The sequence below is a fragment of the Amphibalanus amphitrite genome, unplaced genomic scaffold, assembly GCF_019059575.1.
Source record: "Amphibalanus amphitrite isolate SeventyFive unplaced genomic scaffold, NRLGWU_Aamphi_draft 000890F_arrow, whole genome shotgun sequence".
Classification (NCBI taxonomy): Eukaryota; Metazoa; Arthropoda; class Thecostraca; order Balanomorpha; family Balanidae; genus Amphibalanus; species Amphibalanus amphitrite.
In genome coordinates this window covers 190,378-217,700 of record NW_024882384.1, presented here as the reverse complement: position 1 = coordinate 217,700, position 27,323 = coordinate 190,378, and the positions used below count along the sequence as shown (strand labels likewise).

The 27,323-nt window shown below is 52.2% G+C and overlaps 1 protein-coding gene across 2 annotated transcripts in view; it reads left to right on the top strand.

Annotated features, from left to right (window-relative positions):
• The first annotated feature begins 3,056 nt into the window (after positions 1–3,056).
• Positions 3,057–27,323, top strand: part of LOC122367702 (breast carcinoma-amplified sequence 3 homolog) — a 43,904-nt gene continuing 19,637 nt past the window's right edge. The window contains exons 1-13 of one of the 2 annotated variants that reach the window (XM_043341039.1): positions 3,057–3,169; positions 4,444–4,561; positions 4,841–5,017; positions 5,485–5,694; positions 6,137–6,318; positions 6,615–6,736; positions 7,723–7,922; positions 8,246–8,422; positions 8,772–8,962; positions 11,023–11,165; positions 11,838–12,068; positions 16,104–16,300; positions 21,637–21,722. In XM_043341039.1, coding sequence (XP_043196974.1) covers positions 4,454–4,561; positions 4,841–5,017; positions 5,485–5,694; positions 6,137–6,318; positions 6,615–6,736; positions 7,723–7,922; positions 8,246–8,422; positions 8,772–8,962; positions 11,023–11,165; positions 11,838–12,068; positions 16,104–16,300; positions 21,637–21,722 — 2,024 coding nt within the window. In that variant the 5' untranslated portion in view covers positions 3,057–3,169; positions 4,444–4,453. Of the gene's footprint in view, positions 3,170–4,440; positions 4,562–4,840; positions 5,018–5,484; positions 5,695–6,136; positions 6,319–6,614; positions 6,737–7,722; positions 7,923–8,245; positions 8,423–8,771; positions 8,963–11,022; positions 11,166–11,837; positions 12,069–16,103; positions 16,301–21,636; positions 21,723–27,323 lie in introns of both variants that reach the window. The other variant, XM_043341038.1, reaches the window with a different exon arrangement.

Sequence of the window (27,323 nt, the reverse complement as noted above, 5' to 3'; positions counted from 1 at the left end):
GTTTCTCTAAAGTGGGTTCACCTGTGCAGTTTGGAAGATGAAAAACAAAGAGGGTGGGAGACGTCAAGCTCAAATTATCGATCGTAAGACGACAATCTGGAACAGGGCACCTTCAACTAGGACTATTTCCGAACTATGTAGCTCGAAAAATAGTGACCGAGATCAAGCCAACGCTAAAAAGCGGTCTTTGGCAGTTGAATAATGTCATCCAATCCTCCTATTTAAGTCATTCCAAGCGTTTGAGTTTTGGTAAATGCCTTTATGTTATATAGGCACGGTCATTATTCCAATTAGCTTCGGTCATCTAATGCCATCTCCAATCCCGGATTTTCCACTTCCGTCCCCCATTTCACGCTGTCGATCTTAATCAGCACGATTTCCCGGAACAGGGGTGCGTGTATGAGGCGTCACGTGATATCCTGACCCGGGTATCCGCCCCTCACGGACCTCAGCCTGCCGCCCCTCACGAACCTCAGCCCTCCCCTCACGGACTGCCTGCCGCCCCTCACGAACGTCAGCCTGCTGCCGCCACTCACGGATCGCTTGCCGCCCCTCAGCCTGCCGCCCCTCACGGATCGACCCCGTGACCTGTTGGCGTGCGGTGCTGGCAGGGATGAATCACGAACGTGGCCGCTCGATACCCCGGCACGGTCGCCGGGAGGGCAGCTTAGCGGCGGGTCCGGGCGTCGGCCGGTACTTCGCGGCGATTTCAGGCGCTCCGGGGCTGCGGCGCTGGTCCTTTCTTCGTCGAACGGGTTCGGGAATAGTCGACAACTGGTTTGAAGGTGGAGAGGGCAGGTGGGGGGGGGGAGGGGGGAGCCACGAGTCCGATGGGAACGGGCGAGTCTCAGTTTGATCCGTCTGCAGGGGCGGGGTAAAGGGGGCTCCAGGGTGGGCCAGAACTCCGAATTCCGAGGTGGAGGCTGCACGGTCGATGGTGTTTCAGTTCACGGGAAGTTTGTACGAAGTTTTGATCAACTTCGGTGATTGGAGCGGACAGCTTCTGGCGAGCGATCCTTAAGGTCAAGGTCCGTTCCAGTTAATTTCCCCTCCCCGCCCCATCCCCTCTCCCCTCCTCGCTCACTAAGGAGTCGGTTGGCACGCCCCGTCCAGCCCCCCCCCCCCCGTATAGCAGGGAGCCGGGGGAGGGGTTCCAGCTGATGCGGGGCACGTGGGGTGGTAGTGACGCCCGCCCGGCGGCCACTAGTGTCAGGCACGGTGTGCGGGCAGTGGCAGCGAGCGACGGAGACGGTTCGCTGGGAGCGTCGGTGGCTACCGGTGGTCTTTGTGTTCGCTGGGTGGTGTGGAGTGGGGGTGGGAAGGGGAGGGGGGAGTGATGGGTTCGTACTTCGTACCGTGGAGAGTGAGGAGTGGGTGATTCAAAACTAATTGCGTCACGAATACGGAACAACAATGCGACGAAAATCGTGAGTATGTGTCGGTATTTTGATTTGTGTTTAGCATGTGATTGTGGGTTCACTAGTTAAGTGGCCCATTCACTTCATTTTGCGGGACTTTGTAAATTGTTAGAACGTGGATACGAGACATTTCCCGTAATATTCGCCCGCGGTTCGGCGTATTTTGGACCGTCGTGCTAGTACGCGCTTCAACCATATACCCTGCTTCAACCGCCCTGACCTGTGTGTAGCACCCCAGAGGTGCCCCTAGCAACACGCGACAAACGCCTGTTTGACAACACTGCACAGTCTATTGCACCACGTGGTGGAAAAGCCCAACGACGCTGCCTGTGTTTGACACAAACAAAGTGCACAGGTCAATGCGAGCTGTAAACGTCAGGGAGCTCGCTGTGGCACAGTCTTCACACTGACCCCGATGTATGAATGGTATAACTACCAACTTGGCTGTGCCTTCCCACCAGGATGCCCTCCGCCGCTATTGTAAAAACGTTCACTTGCGACTATCATTTCGATGACGGATATGCCTCAGATACGACAATACCATGCGATGAACCGTATCGTTCCAACCGCAGGAGCCGTTCTATCTATGTCATCGGACACTTTGTCACTTTCGGTATGCGAGCTTCTTCCTTCGGCGCTTCTCCCCCTTTCGAACATCTTCACTGTTCGGGTTGGAGTTCTTTGTTGGCGTTCTATGAACGCCTCATGTCAGGCCTCCATTTCATTGTCTGCCCTTTACATTCGGCACGTGACGGCCACACGTGGGGCGATGATTCGTGGAACGGTCATCGTTACTGCGGCGCCAGTTCATCAGTTTGTCGTGCCGTTTCGCAGTAAATAAGCCGACTGCCGGCCGTTCGGCAGTCGTGGGACTGGGTCATCAGATACTAACAGCAGACGGTAGACAGACGGGTCATTTACCGCGGGCCGTAGAGGGCACCGCGTCGGCGGCCGTCGCCACGGGCAATCGAAGCATCCGTGGTCCCGGCCGCGAGTTACCTAAGTGTCTGTGGAACTACCCAGCGCCGAGCCGGTCGGATGACGTCACACCACGTCCCGGCCGGCGCACCAACAGATCGACGGCGCGGACGGTAGGCAGTGGATGCGATGCAAAGTGGCGTAGTGAATAATGTAAAAGATTAGCTGGTCGCTGGTCGAAGGCAGCCCGGATCTCTCGGTGGATATCCAGGTCTTTTCGGTTGCTGGCTGATGGCTCTCAACTCGCAAGTACGATATCGACCGCAGGTCCAGGCCATTGCATTTCCCTCAGTTTCACGGTCTCTGCTATGGGCAACACACGTCCCTTGCACTGTTTTGGGTCCGGAAAGGCCATCTCTTAAATATCTTCCCCCTGACACCTCGGGCTGGATCCGCCACTGCACATGGCCCTTACGCCGCCGCTGTCCCGATTGAACGTCACTAAAAAACGACGTTTTCCTACATAATGCCTAATCGGAAATAATGACATTTCATTTTTATTGGACTCAAGATTCTCTCGCATTTCAAGCTGTTTCGCTCAAAATTTCTCTGTAAATAAAATTGAAAATTTGTAAAATATCATCGGTTATTGATGGATGCCACCCAGTCAGCTGGCTGGCCTTTGTTTTGTTTTTGCGATTTTCAAGGACGTCGCTGTTGTGCAGCTGGTCGCGTCATCGGGGAGGGGACTCTCATTTCTTTGCATTGAATTTGGCGTCGAGCCAGTGATTCAAGGTTGTGTATTCTTGACTTACGCATATTGGTAGTGTCTGGTAAGTAAAACATTCCATATGATCACTTGGAAAGCCACTAGTTCTAGCAATGTTTCATAATTGATCGCGGAGAGTAACTGCGCCATTCCATTCAACCCTTTGATAACAACTATTATAACGTTCGATGACTGCATAATTTTGAAAATATGCTAATTCCTAGCTGTTTGCAATCTTTTTTTTGAGCTTGCTCATTTCCCATAGCTCTCAAATATTAACTTTGTGGAATGTCTAAATTGAAATAGGTTTCTTTGTCTTTGTCCTCTTTGTCCTACTTTTACCCATTTTGTTGTATGAATTCAGTAGGTATGCCTAATTTTGAACCATTTTTTGGTTTTAATGCTTGCTTTGAATTTTACCTACCTTTTTTGGAAATGCCACCAATGCTAGTTCCTAACTACAGAAGATATATTCTCTGTCAATAGACTGAGACTCGCAACGAAAGTAAAGGCTGCCGGTCCTAAAGTAAATAAATACCTTCATTTCTTGGGTTGAGACTGGATCTAGGGTCCACTCCAGTCTGTGAGCCAGATGGACCAGAAGTTAAGATCAGTTACCATTTACCACACTCAGCAATCATATAAAAAAGCAATGAGAAATGATGGTAGAATCCACTAGTTACTCAATCACAACAAAAAGTAATGCTCTTGTGATGGAGTAGGAAATGTATGCACACTTTGATAAAAAGTGCTGGCAGTAAGAAGCGAGTTAGCTTGTATTGATACTGCAGGCAGTTGTTAGAATGTCAGAAACTTACACACTTGAAGCTGTGACGCTGAAAAGCCAACACCTCAAAAATATATGAATTAGTGGTGTTGCGGGCTAGAAGGTCCAGCCAGTGGGCTGGATTGGGATGCTGCATATTGATATGTAGTAGGTACCCATCCCATACCCAGTCACCACTGTCACCTTCTGTACTGGGAACAAAGTGTCACCCAGTATCAGAAACTTCTGATTGAGATGTCAATTTCTGCAGTTGGTGGGACAGTAGAGGTTGGTTGGGCAAGACAGTGCACGCCCCACAGTCAGGCAGTAAGTGGTTCACAGATTGTACCATGTCCAGCTGCTGTGCTGGCATGCTAAACTTTGGATTCTAGATTGCCATGACAACCAGAATGAATTTACCTATCAGGGGATGAAAATTAGACCTCCTCAACAAGCTTTGCTTATCACAGTCTCTGGCTCATCATTTCATCCATCCAAAGCATACAAACTAAATTTCTGAACATTGTTTCCCCATAGGCTGCCTGACCCTTTGCTTGATTTATCCCCAGCAGCGGGTCAGCGATGTCTGCGGACGCGCGGCGTCCGGGCCGCGCCTGCGGCCAAACGGCCCGGCCCGAGACGGTCACGGAGAAATCCTTCATGGAGTCGGTCACTGGAATCATCAATGAGGTGAGAACCGTGAAAGGCCTGGTGAGGAGGCTGGATGCAGAGATGTTGTGCTGGTCGGTGATTGTCATTGATCGGAGTGAGCAATTAATTTGAGTTAGATAGAGACTTGGCTGTGGTGATTTGGCTCAATGTAATCAGCATTCAGGTAGCACCACTATATTTTTTATCCTATTTAGAATGCTATCTGTGGCTGTATTCTAACAATAAATAAGTGCAAATAATGGTAATTAGACACTTGTACAATCACCTCACTACTTGCCCTCTCTCTCCCCCTCTCAGGTGGTTCCCTCGAGCTACTCTCACCAGTCGTCGGGCGCCGACCACCGCGAGACGGTGCAATGGGCGCGCTTCGAGCACTGTGACGTCAATGACATCTGCAGCTACACGGAGCAGATGGAGGCCAACGGAAATGTGGCGCCGCTGGTACTCGTCATCGGATACACCACTGGCGTACAGGTATGGGCGGGGATACAGCTGGGAGGAGTATATCCCCACAGTCGAGGGCGGGGATATAACTGGTGGGCGCTGTCGTACGGGCAGGTACACAGCGCCCAGGTTATGCAGTAGTGAAATGACTGTAAATCGTGATGGATGTGACACGGGGTAGATGAGTTATGCAGTCTATTATGACCGTTAAAATCAACGGCTGTCATGCTCATTGCTCACCTAATTCCATTTGTCCGATCGTCTGGCTTGACCGATAGCGGTCTTCCCGTTTGTCTATCAGCGATCACCCTTTGGTCGATCGTCGGTCTATGGATGACCTTCCGTGCTTGTCAGTGACCGTCTTTCAGTGTCCGTTCGTCTGACCATCTTTACAACCACCTGCATTGCCGTCTTTCCGTCAGTCAGTGACTGTTGACTCGTCCAGTCATCACCAGTCACCGTCAGTAACCCTCCCCTGCCGGCTCCCCTCTCCACAGGTGTGGCTGCTGCAGGGTAACGGTGAGGCGCACGAGGTGCTCTCCTGGCGCCAGGGCGTGGCGCGTGACGCCCGCCTCCTACCCTCTCCCGAGACCGGTATGGACGACCTGTACGTTCAGAAGCGGCCTCTGATGGCCGTGTGTGACGCCGCCGGCAGTGAGACCCAGTTCTGCTCGGTGGGACTCATCAGTCTGAGGACCGGTGAACAGGTCAGTGAGGGTTAGCGGGAGGTATTAGGCGATCTCGGAAAGAGCCAAGCCAGGGAGGCGTTGCGGATGGGACCAGGGTATGAAAGAAGTGCAGGAGAATGCGGTGATCATAAACTAGGACATTGTGTGAGCCATGCCAGCCAGCCATGCAGAGTGTACGCGGCCGAAGTAATGATGTCCACTATCGGAATCTGATAGCGTCGGAGTCTGACAGGAAAAATAAAAGGAATTTCTGTAGGCAACTGATAAAGTACCATACATCGGCTTGTTTGACATTTCCAAGCTTCGTTTTCTTTCCTGTCATGCTCCAGAGAAAAGAAAAACAGTCTTTTAATCCATTGCACAATTCACCCTCCCGCTGACGTTTCTGGGCCTTTCCATTCGCCCCTCACTCTCTCCCTAGTTTCGGTCACCCCTTCACCCTCCCTCTCCCTCCCACCAGGTGAAGAGCGTCAAGTTCAAGTCTGCGATCAGCGCGGTGCTGGCCACCCACCGGGTGATGGTGGTCACCTTCCCCGGGAAGCTGGCGGTGTTTGACGCCGGAACGCTGGAGGACCGGTTCACAGTCACCACCTGTTACCCGGCGCCAGGAGTGCTGGACAACCCGGTGGCGCTGGGACACAGGTCAGTCAGGGAAGGGGTTAGAGACAGAGTCATGTCATGTTAGGGGACAAAGGGATGAGGGAGGATCATGAGTGGATCAGGACTCGGATGTCAAGGGTCTGGAGTCTGGGAGGAGTTGGATCACGAGAGGGGTTATCTGTGCCTGGCAGCTAGTTGTGGATGAAAATGGTGCTTGAACAGTAAATGAATCTAGAATACGAGAAGCTGGTGACTCAACACCATTCCATTCAGGGTATTATGTGTTCCTTCCATACCCCATCTCCCAGTAAAGTTGCTGACCTCTCCTCCACGCTCAGATGGCTGGCGTACGGGGAGAAGCGCCTCACGGGCTACCTGCAGAGTCGCGGCGGTATGAACGCCGAGTCGTCCCACAGCTACACGGCTTCAATGCTGCACGCCGCCAAATCCATCAGCAAAGGTCAGTTATACCCGGGTAACGGCTGGGTGTCAGCCGCGCTGACGTAACGCGATAGGGTATGGAGTTGGTGGGTTATTGTTTGTCATCAGCTGAATTGACGAAGAGTGGAGGAAAGATTGAATAATGAAATAAGCACAGCAGTGAGCTTCTCTGAGGTTTCCTACGCGCCATTTTTTCGAATAAGGGTGTTATTTCATTTTATCTGTTTGGTGACTCGTAATCTAACCAAGCTTTGTGTATGATACCTACTTTTACTTTAAACATGACTCAGTTCAGCCTAAAAGTTGGAATGGCCCAGCTGCTATCGTTTGTCTTTATCGCCAAGCTGTTTGATCTTTTTTATGTGTTTTGTGGTTGGTTGTTGCCACCCGGTGCCAGCTGGCGTCCCGACCGGCAGCTGGCAGCTGCCGCGGCCCGTGTGAGGGTGGTGTATCTCCATCCGCTCCTCCCTGTCCTGGTCAGGGTCACGGGGTCAGGGTCTCACTATTGGCACGCGGGCGGCCGTCAACCCTCCCCTCTGGTGGGCGTCACCCCTTCCCCTGGCTGTCGGGACAGTGGATGTTTGTCACCGTGCCTCCCGGCCTCTGGTGGGCGGGTCGGGGTGGGGGTGGGTCGTTATCTTATCCCCCTGTTGGAGGAATCGCGTCATTGGCTGCCCAACTGGCTGGTGAAATCCCGCTATCTTTGACGTTACCTGGCTCGTTGGGTGTCGTAAAATCGATGGCTAGTATACACTGACGTGCTATCAGTGGAGGGACCGTCATCGTGTCAGGGTTTTTCTAGCCAGGATTGGTCAGAAGCTGGGTCGCTAATTGTGCTAATTACGTAGAAGCTGAATTAGAATAGGTGAAAGTTTTAAAGACGTTTGCCATCAACGCAAGCTCTCAATCATATCGAAACCATTTGTCATTCATTACCACTGTCTAGTCATCCGCCACCCTGTCTCATGCCCTCTGTACCACTCCCTCCCCCCCCCCCGTCCACAGGTATCCGTGAGCTCGGTGAGGGCCTGGCCTCCACCCTGGCCGGCGGCCGGTACGCCCCGCCCGTCTCCCCGGCCGCCGGAGCCGCCGCCAGCAGCAATGGAGCGCCCCAGCCGGGTCTGGTGACCGTCCTGGATGTACTGGCCACCGGCCGCGGCGGTCCGAACGCGCCGCCGGGGCACGGCGTGGTGGCGCACTTTCAGGTCAGAGAACGGCGCGGAGGGGAGTCGCGTGTGCACGAGGGAGTGGAATTGAGAGTCTGTTGGCGCTGACTGAGAGTGTAGCCCTGCGCTGAAGCGGGCAATTTTGTGCTGTTTTTTTTTTTTTTGCAGTGTTTTGATTTAGTCGTGGCCCTAAATTTTTTCATCCATATCTACAAGCCACTACAACTGTCGCTGGGTGAGGGCAGCGCTATCCCAACCACACATTGTACAGCTCACGTCTGTCGGTAAGGCCGCTCAAACGATACTGACCAATCCCTCGGCACATCTGATCTGACCGCTCTCTCTATCTCGTTCCACCGCAGGCGCATCTGTCGGCAGTGGTTCAGCTGTGTTTTGACGCATCAGGCACACTGCTACTCACCGCAGACAAACCGGGGAACAGTTTCCATGTGTTCCGGATACAGCCGCACTCCCAGCGTCCGGCGCTGGCGACTGTACACCACCTGTACACCCTGTACAGGGGAGATACCACCGCCAAGGTACGTACCAAGGACGGTATACCCTGTACCACGGACGGTACATCATCTGTACACCCTGTACCTGGGTGACACCTTGGCCGAGGTAAAGATGCCGCTGATATTGACTGTATCTGTTAAGAGGGATTGAGCGGAAATCTAAGATTTTATTCTAAGCCGTAGACACCACAAAATGTGCTGGGTTGTGTTTCATTTCATTGTGTTAACATTCAAGTATGCTCTATCAAATGTCTGTGTTTGCATTGTTGGTGTCTAGTTAATTTATGTGTCCTCTTCCAACACAGCTGATTTGATCGGTACCATTTACGACCCTTCTGATTGTTTTTGCTATTACCTGTCCCCTCCCCCTCAGGTGTTGGACCTGAGTTTCTCTCTGGACAGCCGCTGGGTGTCTGTGGCCACCCACCGCGGCACCACACACGTGTTCCCCATCTGCCCGTATGGAGGTGCCATCAGTACCCGGACCCACTGCGGGCCTCGGGTGGTGAACAAACTGAGCCGCTTCCACCGCTCGGCCGGACTGCAGGACTCCACCTGTCATGGGTGAGAGCGAGGAGCGGGGAGGGTAGGTAGCGGGGGAGCGGGGAGGGCGGGGAGGGTAGGCACAGAGATGTCAGGTCAAAGCTTACGAGACCAGGGAGGTTCTGCGTCAGCTCAGATTAGTCTACCTCAGGTCTTCGGATGATCTTTTGGGGCCCAATTCTGGATATCCAGACGGCAGTTTGTGCGTTGATCTAGGATGAGGACTTCGATGTGCGATGCTTACGGCCGTGACCTCTGTAGTTAGAAGTTTTTAGAGATGGCGCCATTATCGCCACGTCTTGTGCCGGATAGCAGCAGCTAGCCGCTGCCCGAAACGCTGGTTTGATACGTTTGCACTATTTTGCTTTTATACTTTTGTAACAGGTTTATCAAGCACAGCTGTGAGCTAAGCGACAATGGATAGCTTACATCGCTAGTAGATGTAACATCCTTATCAGCCAAACCGATGAGCCATCTCTCCCCTCATATGAGACCCGATCAGTGCAGTGTCATTCCCAAAATACTGTCGAATCGACCTGGGTCGTCATTAGCGCTAACTAGTCCATCACAATTAACTAATCACTTTCAAAGTTGGACCCCAATGATGTACTCCACTGGCGAAAGTGATCTAAGTTATATATTTCCCCAAATATAAGCGATGTGATGCCTGCAGTTTGAGAACTATTTTACAGCCTAAGTGTGTTCGTTCGTTATTATTAAAACTGAAATGAATAACCGCTTGAAAGGCTGCTATCGCCTCGTCATTTTGGTCATCGGAAGTTATATTAAGGAAGATGTAGCAATGTATATGGTGTGGAATAGGTAACTGAATAGGTTGCTGCGCAGAATGCTCTGAGTAGGATTGCAATCAGTATCAATCTGGCTGCATATTCTTTCATAGAATTAATTTTACGTACTCTGATGAGCGCATAATTCACTTTCTTTGTGTTCTCGTTCCAAATGAAATGCTATTTTAATTTGCACTTAATCACCTAATCATGCCATCCTAATGGATGCTGAAATTATCCTTTCATGCTAATGAATACTGAAAATTAACTCCTCTTCGCAGTTCCCGAAACGAAATGTCAGGCACACGGTGGCGCCCATTTTGCTAGTGAGCTATGCTGCAGGGACCAGCGCTGCAATGTCCTGATGACGCCGTGTTATGTGTTTGAGCTGTTAGGAATGTGGCCTCATTGTTTGCACTATTCTGGAATGCAGCTATGCATTATGTCGCGACTATGAACAGCCACGCCCTATGTGACATCGCTGTTAGCCTGTGACATACCAAAGATGTTCATACCAACGAATACTCCAGCCCCGTAACCCGCTTACATAAACCTTTGATGTTCAAATGACTTGGCCTGCCGTTGGTCGTAGCGTCGCTAAATCCAGGGTGACGCCGCAAGTTCTTAGTTCTCTACCCAATTTTCACTATCGGGGGCTATGCTGGCGACTGTCGCGTTAGTGCTGACCCCTTTCCACCCGGCTTCCGACGCTCTGTCTCCCCTGGGGATAGGAAAGGAATATCACGTGGTCTGGGCGTGTGGCGTGTCTCACGTGATCCCAGCCCATATGACGTGATAGAGCACATACCTACCGGGGTTGATAGACGGCCACCCCCACCCCCTGTCCCGTCCGTCACGTGATAGAGGGGGTGGCCCAGAACCGCAGGACGCGCGGCTCGGACAGCGGTCGAACTACGTCAGACTTCAATTATGACGCTTAGAGTTCGTAATAAGAGCATAGTTTGCATTCAGTGTGGTTCTAAAGTTTGAGTTGATTATAAATAGCCATTGGAATGGCAGGATTATGTAACATAAATGCATCCTGTACGGGGCTAATTGAAGTGCGTCTAAAACCAAGACTATTATTCCATCAGCTTTTATCTGTTCGGTTGATGTTCGGTTAAATTATTGGCATCTTCCTCGTCTTTCAGCCCAACGCACTTATACCTCTCCAGTCTCTAATATGTTTCGCGACAAGACCCGGCCCAGGATTCTTACCGATAACCGGGCCACTGGGCGTCTGACCCCAAAACAGGTCACAGCCCATCTGACTCTCCTTGCGTCTTCTCCTAGCTCTGGCCGCAACTCTCCGCTGTCGCCGAGGACCCGAGAGGCATCCGGGGGCGGATCGCCGGGCGGAGGACCGGCGCCCGTCCTGGTGCCGCCCATGGCGCAGCTCAGACAGCCGCTGCTCACCCAGCTCACCGCTGGCTCAGGTGAGAATGGGGAGGTCTCACCCAGCTCACCGCCGCGCTGGCTCAGGTGAGAATGGGGAGGTCTCACCCAGCTCATCGCCAGAGCAGGTGAGAGCGTGCAGGGTTGCTGACTATACTAGTCGGTATTGGTCGGTACTGGTCGATATAAATGTGATAGTTGGAGCATCTGGTCGCAATGTCTCCCTGTAATATTTATTGTGGTTTCATCCAGGGTGCTGCAGAAGTGTTTAGAATAACTTAAGTTACCCAGAAAAGGTTCTAGTTTGTCATCATACATTGCCGTCGTGCCATCATGAATTTACCATCGCAGGTGGTTTCATGTTTACAAAGCCAGGCCGCTAATAGCACCATAAATCCTCACCGCCGAAGTATTCTGCAGCGTTGTGACATTAAGCGCCAGGTCAACAGCTCAGCGTCATTTCAAGTCACTTAGCCGCATCATTGAAACATGGTAACGAGCTTAAAGAATCTTATGTATGCTATTCGTACTGATCCGGCACCTGCTGCTTGCTGCACTGCATGTGGGTCGTGTGCAGACTACATTAAAGTATCATATAATATGTATCCACCTTCCACCCCTTGCTAAACTACATTTGACCCCTGCCATCGTGTGACCTCTGCCACCCCTGTAAGGGGTGTGACTCGTCCGTGACCTCGCCTTTGACCCCACAGGACCGTCTCCGCGCCACTCTCCTACCGCTCGCCACGTGCCCACGGATGACACGTCGCACGTGCGCGTGGTGTGCACGTTCGCGCCTTCCCGCGGCTGGGTGGCCGGCTCGGCGGGCGGCGGCGGCGGCGGCTCGGCCGGCTCCCGCGAGCGCCGCCACTGGGACGCCCTCTACGTGATGTCGAGCGGCGGCAGCCTGATCGAGTACCACGTGGAGCCGCGCCCGGCTGGAGGTGGGTTATGGGTGGCTACTGACTGCCGGGTGGTACCGGGCGGTTCAGGACGCACTGACGACCGCTGGCAGGCGGCTGACACGCCACCGCGCCGCTCCAACTCCGCCGCGGGGTATGGGCGGCTGATGGCGACCACCCAGCGGCAAGGACGTTCGGCGGGTCACCGGTCGGCTGACACGAGGCCGACTACCGACCGGTGACCCACCCGGCTGGCGGGCGGACGAGTCGGTGCGTCGATCGGTTGGGTGGGTGGGGCTGGGTGGAACGCTAGGTGGGGTTAGAAATGATGCCACGGGGTGTAGTAAACTCAGGTGTTTTGGCACTAACGTGCACGCTACTTCGTAAACAAAACGATGCATCTATAACCAATACGTATTACGGTAAAAACGTATTTACCCAACGTATTTACGGTACAGTCGAACACACACTACTATGACTCAGCGTGCGTGTGCAGCCGACACGCACAACTGACAAACACGCGCCACTTCAAAGGCTACTGTCCTGCGTGTTTTACTGGACCCAGCGGACCCTCGCACGCCCCTCTTCGCGGCACGCTACCGCACCCGGCGGGGCTAATGGATACTGCTCCAGATTAAAATAGGCGGCACACCCGTATTGATCCAAACTGGCGGACCGGGAGGTCCTCCTCCGTCCATCGGTATGTGGACGGCTCACTGATGCCGTCTTAAGCGCTTCAATCAGGGGTTCAATGTGCGGAAACAGCGACAAGACGTCCGTAAAGCAGCTAAAAACGCCGCCGTCAGCTGCCCGATCCATCATAGAACCGACGACGTCGGACCTCTCTGAGACGACGGGGAGAGGCCCGCCCGCCGGAGTGGGAAGGGGTGAGTTAGCGTCCTCTCCGAGTCTTGTGATGCCGCCTTGCCTACGCCCGGCAACTACGACTGTTCTGAATCTTATTAGAACGACACCCTTGCTTCCACTGACCGTTGGGGCAGGGTAGATGGTCTGTAGATGGGAGAGGCTAGAGACGCTGCTGTGTGGGATAGGGGCTCGTTGATTGGAAGAAGCTGGTGGCGGCAATAGCGTCCAAGTTGGTGGTGTCACTTGGATAGCTTGTTTTGGCGTGCTCCCGAAAATGAGGAGGCTCAATGGCTCAGCTATCAGGTTTGGTAAAGTTTTCGAGGCCCCGTCGTCTTTGACTGGTGAGGCGTGAAGGCCTTTACGGGTCGAGGCTATGTGGTCCTTTGATGGTCTCATCAATGCAAGTTTGTTGAAGTGACCTTTTAGCGGTTCTGCAGAAGTAAACAGAAATTTGGCATACATTACTTATGAGATGATCGACTCCACAACACAACCATATAGGTATGCCCAAACATTACTCCTTTGCAACCAATGCTTTGCGGAGAGTTTATAAGTGTGGTGAACCAGTTTCTTCTCTCGCGGTCCGACATTTACGCCACGTTTACTGCAGTCGGTACACGTCCGTGGCATGGGCTCCGTCTCCGTGTGCGCACGAGTACCCCGGACTATCTCAGCTAGCAGTACACCCCAGCGGACCGTCCCCCACGCACCGGCGACCGACCAGCCGACCGCTCTCCCGACCGTCCGACCGGCAAGCAGCGAAGCAATGAGCCGACTCGAGGGTCGCCCAACCGAGACATCGCTGCGGCCGGCCCGTCTGGGTCCGCGCTTTCTTCTGCGCTGCGTCTGCGCTTTTTTCTGGGCCGTGTCCAATAGAGGTCTGCACCGGCCGGCTGCAGCCGCGGCTGGCTGCAGCCCCACGGCTGTGGGCCGGGGCGGCTGCAAATATCTCCAAGAACACGGCTACGGCTGTGGCCACGGCTGTGAGATTTCAAGCTCAATCTTAAGTACTCAAATATAAAATTTTAAATCCTTAATCTTACATTCTGATAAGCAGTCTAGCCTGTAAAAATCAATGCTAAGGATGCCCAGCAACATTGAAAGTGGTGAAGCCTTTGAGAACCTGTAATGGTTTTACCATTTGCTGTAGGGGAGTTTGCACTCTGGTACAGAATACTAATAATAGGTACCAATTGTTCCTTCATCATCAAGAGCTTGACAGTTTCAGAAAATGCAACATGTTGCATTGTCACATCCCTCTCAAATCAATCTCACCTGGTCATTAGGAGAGCACCTTACAGCTATTGAAGACGAGCGTTCAATAGTTCTTTCAGGTAATAGAAAAAGAAATCATGCCTAGGTAAAGGCAGGTAAAGGCTTAATAAAATATTATCTAAAATACCTCTTAGATGAATTTCTGGATTTTCGGCAAGTCCAATTACATAATATAAAACTGGCGCTTTATGTTCTAACTGGTGTGTGAGTGACCGCTAACAGAAAATACCGATCAATGAAGCCAATGGAATTAGATTATAAGTGAGCATGAACCTTACTTACGGTTAATTCACATGATGGTGAAAACCCTGAACACGTAATTCACATGACGGTGAAAACCCTGAACACAATATTTCTTAGCGAGCTGTTGACTTTATAACAAAATGACGTCTTCTTCTAAAAATGTAAAAATTTGATACTTGATCTTTGTTTTAGAGCAAGTTTTTAAGTGCATAGGTTTATTATTAAAAATTATAATTTTTTGGCTGTTTATAGTGAAACAAAACAACTTATTGGCACTTCCTTTCTATTGACGTCATTAAAAACTCAAGTAAAATTTTTGATTGAAACATGCAATTTTGGCTCGCACGTCCTTGGGGATTTGAGCGAAGATCATTATTTGGAAAAATCAGAGTAGATGAATGTTTTTCTTTCTTGGATGCTCACTAGTGTTTTGATGCCTTGCATATCAAATTATTTTGAGACTTGCTCAGAAGGCTGCTTCAAGCCTGGCATATCACACCCCAGAAAATATGCAAGGTAAGAAAGAAGCAAGAGTTTTGACTAGACAATCACTGTTTGACAGTCCATCAACTTCAGTTTCATTTTCCATACCTAACATTGATAATGAAAAGCATCAGGGTCTGTTGTTCTGTCCCACAACCATGCTTCAGGATTTGGCATTAGATGTCTACACTGCTAGTGCTTCTATTCTGGTTTGTTGTTTATGTTTTCTGTTGATGTAGGTACCTACCTACCCATCTTTCTTAACTCTTCTTAACTTTCATCTTGCAAGGGCTTGTGTAGGCATGCATTGCGCATCAGGCTTCAGGCCTTCGGCCTAAAGCCAGATACACAACCACTTAACCTATGATGCTTCATGAGCTTGAGAATCTATAGCCCATTGCAATGTGCCTTTGGCTATATGTTTCAACTAAAAACAACTTATTATATACTATTTGGTTGCATTTCATTGAAAGTATCCACGGCCGGCTGACGGCTGGCTGCCCACAGTTTGCCACGGCTGTGGGCGGCTGTGGCTGTGGAGCCACGGCTGCGGGGCGGCTAGGCTGTGGAAAATTGCAGCCGTGCAGAACTCTAGTGTCCAAGCTACGAGCAGTGAGCGTAGCGGCAAAATACGTCCCTAGGGCCTGAGTCAGCGCGGTGCTAGGTGGCTCATATATTGGCTGCCTTGAGACCGTATCTTCGTGGTTCGTATGTAGGGCTCCGAGTTTGGTTTCTAATTCTCTCCCAGTCTGTCTCCTGGCCGACAAGGAAGGCCTGAACCGGGGTGACCGGAATGGCATCTGTCTGGTCGGACAGCAGAGTGGAATTTATGGGACTCTGCGGGACAGCTGGAGTGCGGCACGGATGTCGGGGTGGGGTGGGGTGAGGGGGCGTTCATAGGTCAGGTGGACTGATGGAGGATGGGATCACGACTGTCTGGGAATGGTATTGCGTTAGTGTGTGAAGGCAAGACATGTGTATAGTAATTGTTGTTGCGATTGAATATTTTTTATCTTCACACAGTCACCATCACTTATAACTTTTCCTTTTCACTGCTGATTCACTTTTGTGGAAGCATTTTGGGTAGTTTTTTTTTTTGCAACTTCTGGCTACGGCACATCGCCGGTATATGTAGTGTGCCTACCAGCTGTCGCCCTACTTTGTTGCCGGTTGTGCCACTATGCCTGACTTTGGTGTCCCCTGTTCCAGTGATCGCCAAGGACCGAGTGCCCGAGGACGCGCCGGTCGAGGTCACGGTTCACGCGCACGCCCAGTGGTCGCTGTGTCGCCAGACGGTGTGGCCCGAGGTGCGGCCTCCGCTGGCCACCGGCAGTGTACTGCTGCACACCCCGACCCCGCCGGCGCCGCCCACACCGCCGGCCGGAGCCGAACAGTGGGTCTCGCAGGTCAGTGTGCGGGGAGGGTGCGGGGGAGAGGAGCCAATGGAGAGGTGGATGATGGATGGGAGTTCTTTTGACGATATCAAGCGTTAAGAACGATTCGGCTACCCCGGACCCCGAAGCTATCCTTTCCTACCGCCCCCGCGGTTGCTGTGAAGCTGAAAAAAAAAAGAAACACGATGGTCGATGCACTTACTGGAACAGTGGTGTGAGAATTATACTTTCGTAAAGCTTCTTGCTTTATCGATGCCATTATGGCTTTAGTAACTCGGGGGCAGATTGATGTTCCACCACTCCCTACCTATCGGGCTCCCATGGCACAGCACTGGCTGCTGCCAGTGTTGCCTGCCCTCAGCACTGCTCAGCACTGCCTGCCAGTGCCAGTGCTGCCAGTGCTGCCACTGGCAGCAGCCAGTGCTGAGCCATGGGAGCCCGATGGGTAGGCCATGGTGCTGCCATTGGCAGCAGTCAGTGCTGAGCCATGGGAGCCCGATAGGTAGGCCGTAGGGAGTGGTGGAACATCAATCTGCCCCCGAGTGTACCCTGGCTTTAGTTTGAGCCAGGGTACTTGTGATTCCATCCAGACTCAGATACCCGACTTTGATTCACCGCGAGTATCGTCCAAACTCTGACTGGAACCGCTTTAAGTCCTCATGACATGTCCAACTTCCCCCATATCGATATCGCTACCACACACACGCCAGACGCTCCGCACTTATCTGATATCGACTCGACCCGACCGCTCGAACCTCCAGCAGCAGACATGTTTCTCCTCCGAACTCCGCTGATTGCCTCAGAACATCCTCCGATGAGTTACACCGTCTCCCTGAGGCAGTTCCGATTGACTTATTGCCACTGTTACCGTCCGAGCCGATAGTCCATCACCGCGTGACTTGTCTTACGACGGGTTCTCCGGGTGCTTTTCTAGTTTACTGAGCGGTTTTCTGTCGGAAAAAGCTGCTTCGGCGGCGCATTGCCCGGTTATATGGTTACCGCGCCAGCCCGCGCGACAAATGGTTTTTAAACGGCCGTGGGGATCGCGGCCCCCAATTGAGCTGCCTGGCCGGCCGAACGTGCCCGCGCCGGGGGTGAGGCTCGCTGGATTGGCGCCAGCAAAGCGGGCTCAAGGGATCGGCGGCGCTGTATTGATGAGGTCTGGACGCGGCGTGCCGGGCGAGTTTTTCAGCGGCCGAGTGGCGCGATCCAGAGCCGTGCCATCCGATGGTTGATCGCAGAAGCTGGAGGAGAATCCGTAATGGATTCCTCGGCAGTGATACGCCGCCATCCAGCGCCTGTATGCGAGACGTGATGTCGGGCTATTTACTGGCATCTGATTGGACTGGCCGGCGCCATTGTGTCGCGGCATATCCGATTGCTGATGCCAGCCTCCCTTTCTGAGTGAAAGATGAATGTCTAATCCAACTGCGATCATTCTTGTTCGATCCCACTCGACCCGTTTCCGCTTCTCTCTCCCTCTGTCTCCTCTCTCTCTCTCTCCCTCCCTCTCTCCCTCCCTCTCCGCCCTCCTCTCTCTCACTCGTTTCTGGGTAGGCGGGCATTGTCTTCATATCCGGTCGTCTGCGGTAAGCCTGGCTCTGTGGTCGGTCCGGGGCCCGTCGTGGCCCCACAGCGCCCCAGCAGTGTGCCGGGTCAGCGTATTACGACTGGGGTCATCGCCGCCTCTGCAGCCACCACCACCACCACTGCTCCGTGGAGCTTGGGCTGCGGTAGCGAACGAATTCACACGGAATACTGAATAGAGCAATCTGGAGGCTGGACAAAGTTTCAATTACAATAACTAACAAGACTAAACATGGAATTCAATTGTGTCTAGCTCAGTCTTGAATTAATTTCGGAAAAATACGCTGAGTTTCGAAGAACGTTCATAATCGGACAGCTGTTGCCCCGGCTGTTACGAGTGGCTCGATGATCGTAACCCGGTGCTCACGCTAGTCCAGATGGTCAGGTGTTTTCTTTATTATTACTTTAGCTGTGATCATGATAGACCAGCTGGCCAGCTACGGCTAAACCTGTGATCATGACAGACGGCCGTCGGACACCACCCGACTCACAGACGGTCCCCGGACGGTGAGAGCCGCGATGGAGCTATACTCGGCCGCGATTTATGGGAGGATGAATCAGGCACCCGGTAGGGACGGTGGAAACGGGCACCGCTCAGTCACTGCTGACACGGGCACGGGGGCGGATTCTCACACCGAGATCTGGCAACGGAACAGGAAGTGTTGGGATCTTTTCCGCCATATTTGTCTCGCCTTGTCGCCAGTCAGAGGCTTCTTATGTGTGATTGTATGTGGAACTTCCTGTTTTCTGCTTATCATTCTCATTCCAGCCAATATTGTATCTCTCTGCGGTTCGCCTCCTCTCCGCCTAATCCTGGCCCAGTATTTCGTCTGCTGGCACGGCTCCCCAGTCCCGTGTGAGTTCCCGCTACATTTCTCCTGTCATCTGCCTCCATATTCTCCTCTCCTCGCCGTAATGCGCACTGACTGTCGGGCTTTTACGGGGCCATTTGGACCGAGCCGTCCCTCCCTGGGTATTTCTGGATGCTTCAGTGCGCCGGTCGGTGATACTCAGGTCTTGTATTTCAACTGAAGTTTGGCACTAATGCGTGCCTAGGTTGTATTCAGACCGGGCTGTATTTGAACTAAAGTTCGGCTATTCCGAGTACGTGCTTATATGGTTGTGTTCAGGCTTTAGACTATTGTCATGTCCTTGCGGTATCGCATTGCTCCCGCTCGGCGAATATCGTGTCTGACACTGCGTTTCGTGATGTATCGTGATATCTTTCGTGATTAGCTTTGACACGTGCCGTGGTCCGTGAACCATACGGAACTTATCGTGATTTGGCTCAGTTTATCATATATTCACCACACCATCATGCCGTGATTCTCCTTAGTACTTCTCTGATGTTACTACCGGCAGGTAACAGCACTGGTCTGATCCTCTCCCAGCGGCCGACTCTGCAGCCATTGATCCCTTCAGACACGTGCAGAGTTACCTCTCCTTCCTTTGAAAGCCCGCTTCCCGGCGGCCCGCGGTCGGCCTGATGTGGTGCCCTCCGACATTTTAAGAAGATGAATTGAAACGTGAAGGCCATCCGTCTCGCCGGCACCGGACGACTTCCATTAAACCGAATGGAAACGTCAATGCAGCCCTTCGTCCGCCGCATGAACGTGATTGCGGTGATTTGGCCTCAGATGACTTCATTTGGCCGGATCAATTATTCGGAAATGGGTCCGGTATCCTGGGGGTAATGACGGACCATTAGAGGCAGCTGATGACAACGGTCCGTTGCGGCGCCGTTCCATGGACATCTCTCTGCCATTTGTTTCCAGCGGTGGTATCCGGTCCCCGGCGGTCGCCGCTCCATTCGGCACCACTCTCCCCGACCGGCCGTTTTGGGAGGTTATATTGAGACCGGTCCCCGCCAGTTGGGCTCAATTTCAGACGGTCAGTTGGCTCGGAGACGGTCCGGCCAGCGGGCTCTGAAACGGCGACTGTTTCGTAAATTGCTTCCACTATACGTGCCGCTATATTGTCCAGTCGCATATTGTCACCTCTGCCGGGCGGCTGCAGGGCGATTGGCTGGGAGTCGATTACCGCTCGATTTTCCTATATTGCTTTCTGATGGTTATTGTACGCTAATTTTATCTCTAATATTTCCTATCATCTACCACTCCTCTTTTTCCTCTCTCCTTATTTCCTCTCACATCTCATCCCTCTCGTCTCTCGTCTCTCGTCTCTCGTCTCTCGTCTCTCGTCTCTCTCTCTCTCTCTCTCTCTCTCTCTCTCTCTCTCTCTCTCTCTCTCTTCTCCTCCCTCCTTCCCTCCCTCCTCCCTCCCTTCCTCCCTCCTGGCTTCCTTGTCCCATCTCCGTGGTTCCCCACCCTCCGCCCCACCCCTGATGCGCCGTCCCAATCATCCCCGCCGACTATCCCCGCTCCATTAACATTCACACCATCCCACTACCAGCCTCAGTCCCCACTGCCCCCTGACCGACCAATTCCGCCAAACGGCCCGCCGGACCTCCGCCCTGCCACCGCTAGCATGGGGCTGTGAAACAGTCGCTGGCTTGGAGACCTCACTGGTACTCTGTGGTGTCACACATGACGTCATGAAGGGGATGGTTGTCGCGCCTGGTAACTGTGCGGGGATGGATATGGCTAGGAGCGATGTGTCTATTCTAGTTCCATCGGTCTTGTAGGGAGGGTATTTGGGACGTGCCTTGATGAATATTCAAAAGCTGTGATGTTGGACTGACGGCGAACGCGTGGCTGTGACGCCGGAGACAGCCATCGGGCGGTCTGGATTAGAGCTAAGAATGGATGTATGCGCTACGCTGGCCAAACCATCAGATCCGCGGTGATTCCCACTGTCACTGCCTCGTTCACCTCAGTCATCGTATTGACGTCAGCACGGCCTACGCTTTTCTCCGTCTCTAACGCTACGAATCAACCCAACGATCCCATCCGCGTCCAGTCTCGGTCGCCTGGAAACCAGGGAGAGCCGGGGGAGCCCGCTCAGCTGTGCTCGGAGGGGCGCCTGTCGCCGACGGGACGGTTAGAGCGACGTTCCGCTTGGTTGATCGGCCTGATGAGGTGTCTCGGTCGGCGCCGCGGGACGCCGGTCCCCGTCAGCGCGCCTCGCGTCGAGAGCGACGGGCGACGACGGCGACGACGACGGTAGGCGAGGAGGGATGAAACGTGATGGTGGCAGCGACAGCAGCGACGGAAAAGTGTGGAACGGTGCCTCGTCAGCGCCGGCGCTCGGCACCCCTCCCGCCCGCCACACGGCCGCAGAATTCGGCAAATGAGGGCCGTCTGACGGGCTCTGATACGGCGCTGAGCTGGCTGGATTCACTGTGATTGACGGAACGAGCACTGATGAGCGGCGACGGGGACGGTCCACTGATGAGCGATTGTTTTTGTAGGGGAGGTTGACGCCGTATAAAGAGTGCTGGTATCTTAAAGGTTGAGGCTTTGGTGGCGCCATAGCTAAGGCTACCCGAAGTTGTGATTACTCGACGTTGTATTTCGTATCACGATTCTTGATTCTCTGTATAAAAGTCCATCCGTTTATTGTGCGAATGTTTTACGTCGGGGTGGTTTGCTTTCACTCTGTCAGAATGCGTCATTTGATTGCTACCAAAAGTATCTATCGTCTGCAAGTGCAATACATTTTTCGCAAATTTTACTTGACAGTTTTTCAGATATATCTCATGCAAATAAGATCTGACAATTGATGGGTGTATGACGCGACACGTAACTACCTGCGTCATTCGTATGACCCCATCTGACAGCGTGTGCCCTGTTCGTCCCCAGGTGGAGATTCTGAGCCACTCGGGCCCCCACCGGCGGCTCTGGATGGGGCCGCAGTTCTCGTTCCGACCCTTCTCAGACTCGGCCGGGTCAGTATCACTGCGCATTCTGTGCGCCTCTCTTTATTTTTGCTTTCGCTCTTTGCTTTTAGTTTCATTTCTTGATGCCATCGTGCTCTTTGCATGCACGCTCTCTGTTGAAACAACTTTTTTCTTATTTATATATGTCGCCCACGCTCCTCGCTTTTAGCTCTAAGCCGAGCCTGTTCAATGACGTCAGCCCCTGTTGTCTTTGTGTACGCTGTGTTGTCGTTCAACAGCATCTACCTCGCCTCTTCTACCTCGCCTCTTCATACTCTGTTCTAACGCGCTTTTAGTATCGCGTGTCGTGCCTCTGTCTGTCCCTTCGCTCGTAGGCTCCCCAGCCCCGGGTGTTTTTGTTTTGCGTGCCATTTTTATGTTCTGTTCAGCCCATTTGAACTTTTATGTTGTGACGGAGCAGGCGGCGCCTCGCCGGGTATAAAACTACTGGGTGTTTTCGATGGTTCAAAAACCACCTTTGAGAATTGAATACATTAATTCCAGATCCGTGAGGCTTGGCTACAGGCGTATGTTTTCTTATACAGGGTGACACAAAAAAACGGTCATCACCAAAATTCGAATAACTTCGGAAGTTTTATTCAAATCATCACCAAACTTCGGCCACTTTAGGTCACACCTATGTAGCAGACATCCACCAAGTTTCAAGTCTTCATTACGAATACTTTTAGTACAGTGTGTGTTTTACGGACGCTCCACAATGTGCTCCAGGTGAGCGCCCCGGCGCTGCAGGGCGTAGGCACACCTGCATCCGGCGGGCAAAGTTGTCGATAACCCGATAAGAATAACGTTTCAGGGGTAGCACACCCCCTGAGCACTGTCTCCAGAGGCCATTGCACTCTGTAAAGTGCACAGCCATCGGGTTATCGACAACTTTGCCCGCCGGATGCAAGTGTGCCTACGCCCTGCAGCGCCGTGGCGCTCACCTGGAGCACATTGTGGAGCGTCAGTAAAACACACACTGTACTAAAAGTAATCGTAGTGAAGACTTGAAACTTGGTGGATGTATGCTACATAGGTGTGACCTTAAGTGGCCGAAGTTTGGTGATGATCTGAATAAAACTTCCGAAGTTAGGTATTCGAAATTTGGTGATGACCGTTTTTTTTTGTGTCACCCTGTACTTGCAGTCTGGCTCAGGTTTCTCATGAATACTCAAGTAGGATAAGGGCTGCCTATGAATTACTTATAACTGCTTGACAGAAAGGTACTTGACTCAGAAGCTCCATTTATATCTTACGGGATATTGGGGATATATTTTCGCTACTTATCGAAAGATTAGTAGCGTGTGCCTCATACCGTCATACAGTTTCCATCCGCCCCTGGCGTCCTTTCATCATCCCAGCTGTCTGCGTGCCCGGACGTTTTTCTTCAGCTATCCTGTGCGCACAGGCGGCATCGTCTTTCATACGAGAAGCCACATCATTAACTTCGCCCTAAGATCCCATCATAAGGCGTCTTTCATCTTGGATCCCGGAGTGTAGCGCTAAGCCATACCATCCTGCGCCCGTCCACGGCGGATCAATCTGCCACCGTGGCCGGTCTCTCTTCTTTGTCTGCTTCTCACTCTGACTGCATCCAATTTCCTGTCGTTTCCCGTGCTATTTCGTGCTCTGTGAATTCTGGTCCCGGTTTCGTATGTCGTCGCGCGGCAGTGATCCGGGGAAGAGAGATGCTGGGTTGCAGACGGAACGTGTGAAATGCTGACGAGATATGTGTCGAGACGGTGAACAGAATTGTGCCGCCGCTGATGATAAGACGAGCTCCGTCACAGTCCCATTTTCATTAATGTTCATTTCTGGCATGGCTGGTACGCAGAGCTTGAGATATACTTAAAATTACGAAGAGTACAAATTAGCTTATCACAATACGTTGAAGGCTGACAGTATTTCTGAAGTTCCGGACTGACTGGCCAAACTGACCGAGTCCGTGCCCTCAGAGACGTGACAGTCCCTGGCCCTTGATCAGATCTCTGTTTATGGCAGTTATCCCTGGCTGTCGTGACGTGACGGTCGCTCCGCACGGACGGCCGGTATCGACGGTACGGGCGCTGTGATCACAGTATTGACGCAGCTACCATAATAACGACTCGGTGGCTGCCTGTGCCGGTACCGGAAGTAGTGCCAGATAGTGTTAGGTCGGGCATTTGGGGCTGTTTTCGCGTGGCAGAGCGTGCTATTACCCATCTGCTACCCGCTGGTGCCGGACTGCGGACTTTGCTAAGTTCGACTCAGAAGAGGTCAGGTTTCGGCGGACAGTTTATGGTACTACTCTTCCCGTAGCACCGCTTGCAGAGATTCACTGTCATGATTAAGGAATAAGACGGGTGCCGAGAAAACTAGCTACCGTCTTACTTTTGACGCCGACTGAGATCCACGTCGGCAAAGTTTCTGACATGAGAAGCCAGGGACTTTGCGCTCTTCTTCAATATGGCTGCGGCGCGTCAGAGGAAGATTTTTAACGATAGCTTCAGTGGCAAAGTTGGGGACGTGACGGTCCAGGCATCCCTGACAAGTTCATTTATTCTGGTCGTGTCTGTGAGATAGCCCGGGCAACTTCAAACAAATCTGTATCGGAACGTCCGCCGGACGACCCGTGATTGATCACGTGGCCTGACTCGATCAGCTGACCAACGACCTCCAGCCATTCCGCGTACGTCGGCTGAACACTTCACCGCGGGGCTGTCGTACAACCCTCCGTCCGTCCCAAATCTGTCAATCACGAACAGCTACGTATCCTCTGCCCTGACCTGATACGTTACCTGCGGCGTATCAGTCGGAGACTCGCCGGCGGCTGCTCCTTCCCTTGCGCCGGCGGTGGTGGGGCGAGTCTCTAATGACGATCATTAGGGGAGCCCGTGACGCTGATGGGGGAGGAAAGTAACGTAGCCGTCGGTATGGTGTCGGGTGTCGGGTAGAGGACGGAGGATAGAGGATGTGTCGGATGTCGGGCCTAGGATATGTCGGATGTATGATGTCAGATGTTGATGCGTCAGGCGGATGATATGTCAGATAAAAGTGTAGTGGCTAGGTCTGTAGCGGCGGTGAAGGTATATTGGAATCTTCAATTAGCAGGAGACTGGAACCAAGAGAGAAAGCTTGGGTAATGCATATCGACCGGTCTGGTTTTCTGCTCTTTGGAGCGTCATTTAACCCGCGCCCCACTGGGGTCTGCGTATAACACGCCCTACTGGGGGGGGGGGGGGCTATTCATAGCCCCCCCCCCTCCTAACTCCGAAACTGCTGGGCCGATCGTCAAAATTCAAACGGCGTCTGATAGCCCCGGAAAAACTGTCGAGCGAAACCTAATTTCATTGACCTCGAGGTCACCGATGACGTCACAGGTCAGGTCAAATTAAAAATTATTAGCATTTTGGCTTGTTCACGTTTTGGGCTCTGGCCGCGTCTTGCAAGTCAGATCAGGCTCATTTTTGGTTCACACACTCGTGAACAGATGCTCTAGATACCCTGAGGGTGCCAAACTTGTACTTTGATTTTCAGGTCAAGGTCAGGTTATCACAGGTCACGAAAATATTATATCATGCGTCGGTCACGTGACACATGTTTTATGGTCCATTTAGGCCAAAGATTTCGAATTTGATGTCGTCTGTGTCATTTGAGGTCATTTTGAGTCGAATTTAGCTTAGGTCAGGTCACTTTCAGGTCAAAAAAGGTCAAATTTTGAAGTTATAATTTTTCAACAGAAAAGGTGTCTATTGGATGCAGTTTGAGCTCAGGAACACGATGGTGCTATTTATATTGGCGTACGATGTCAAGTACGTGGTGAAAAATTGATTTGAAAAATTAATAATTGTTAATTTTTTGCAATAATGCGTATAACTTGGCCATTTTTGAAGATATTTAGCTAAAACTTGCTAGAGTTAGTCATAATAACGCATTCTATCACATATATTCCGTTTTTTCGAAAAGTCAAAAACTTTTTGAAAAAAAATGTAAAAATGTAAATTTTGAATTTTATTATATAAAATTTTCAAAATTTTCAAAATTTCGAAAATCTGAGATAGCAGTTTGATAGTGCAGTCTATTCTGAGTCCTCTCATGCAAAGAAATTGGATCTAGCTTAAAAACTGAGCCCTTGGGAGCGATTGCCGTGGTTCAATGTTTGGCGTCGAAATCGGCCGAACATGACGTCACTCTGACGTCATTTTCGGCCGACCTATGGTATCTACGAAGTTCAATTTTTGACACAAGGTGTCAAATTGATGCAGCCGAAGGTACTGAAAGTTTGGCGTCGATACGTCAAGCGGTTTGGAAGTTATTGCAGAAAAACGGGAGGGGGGCTATAAATAGCCCCCCCCCCCCGTGGGGCGCGGGTTAATATTGCAGCTGCGGATTCTCAAATACAGGAGGTGCGGCAGAATTACCTTGGTGCGCCAGTGCATTTTCCCGTTTATCTTAACATTCTGTAATAAGAGAAGCCGGAACAAGATAATGGCAATGAAGGCACGGCTATATTCGGCCAACATTATGTGGCTTTTGCGCGTCCCCTTTCCATAACAGAAGGTCAAGGTCACGTTGGCCACACATCACATTATGTAGTCTCCCGCTGGGAGTTCTGTAAACGTTTACCGGAACCAAGAGCAGAACACACAGCCATTTTCCGCTGGTATATATCGGAAGCGACATGGGAGTCCGCCGGCTACCTCATGCCCTAACCGGCGCCGACATTTGCAGTTACACCGGCTCTCTGGGCTGTCTTGCGAGGCGAGTTAGACCGGCACGGCTGCCGAAATGCCGCCGCGGTGCCCATTGCGCCCGTGCCGACCGCCGCCGGTTATTTCGCCGGCCACCGCTCCTGGCTGGCCTTTCTGTGTGATGGCGTGTTGCCAGTTACGAGCTCGGTTACGAGCGCCGCCGGCCGGTGGAGCGGACCGGCCTCGGCGTGTGGACGATTCGAGTTGACACATCAGACAGCGAGTTTGGGTGGGGACGGGGATCCGGTGGAGACGGTAAATGTCGTCAGAGGCCGGCGCCCTCATCGATTACCGGAGGATGAGTGCGGAGGACGCTGACGACGAGTAGAGGGCCGGGGAGCTGCAGCTCGTCTGGAGAAGAGGCGGCGTGACGTGGGGGTAATGTTGGGTGGCAGTGGGTGGAATGTGATGCATCAAGCTGCTGAACTCGAAACTTTTCCATTTCTGTCACTTGTAATGCTGATTGTTGGCAGAAACTTCTTTCGTTCGTGTGAGGTCATTCTAAATTTTGCTCAGTCTTCTAAATTTGCTAGTTGTGCTTAGATTGATTGATTAAGATGCGTCTTTGAGTTTGAACCAGCTATTCAACAACAGCGTGACATATGGTTTCACAGTCATGGATTTATGACAGTCATAACTCATATGTCGTATATGTGGATTCGCAACCGCTGCGGCTCGTCGTGTATCCCTATATGTCCTGATACCATCAGTACATCTGCCGCCACCCTCCGCCACTCTCCGTCCCCCGTCGCCAGCCGCCGTCTCCTTCCGGTCCTATTGTGTCCGTGGTATCCCCTCGGACGGTGGCGGTATTGGCCCATCTGACGTCTGCCCGATGGTGATGCAGTCGTTCCCGCGGTCTGTCCTAGTTGCATATTGA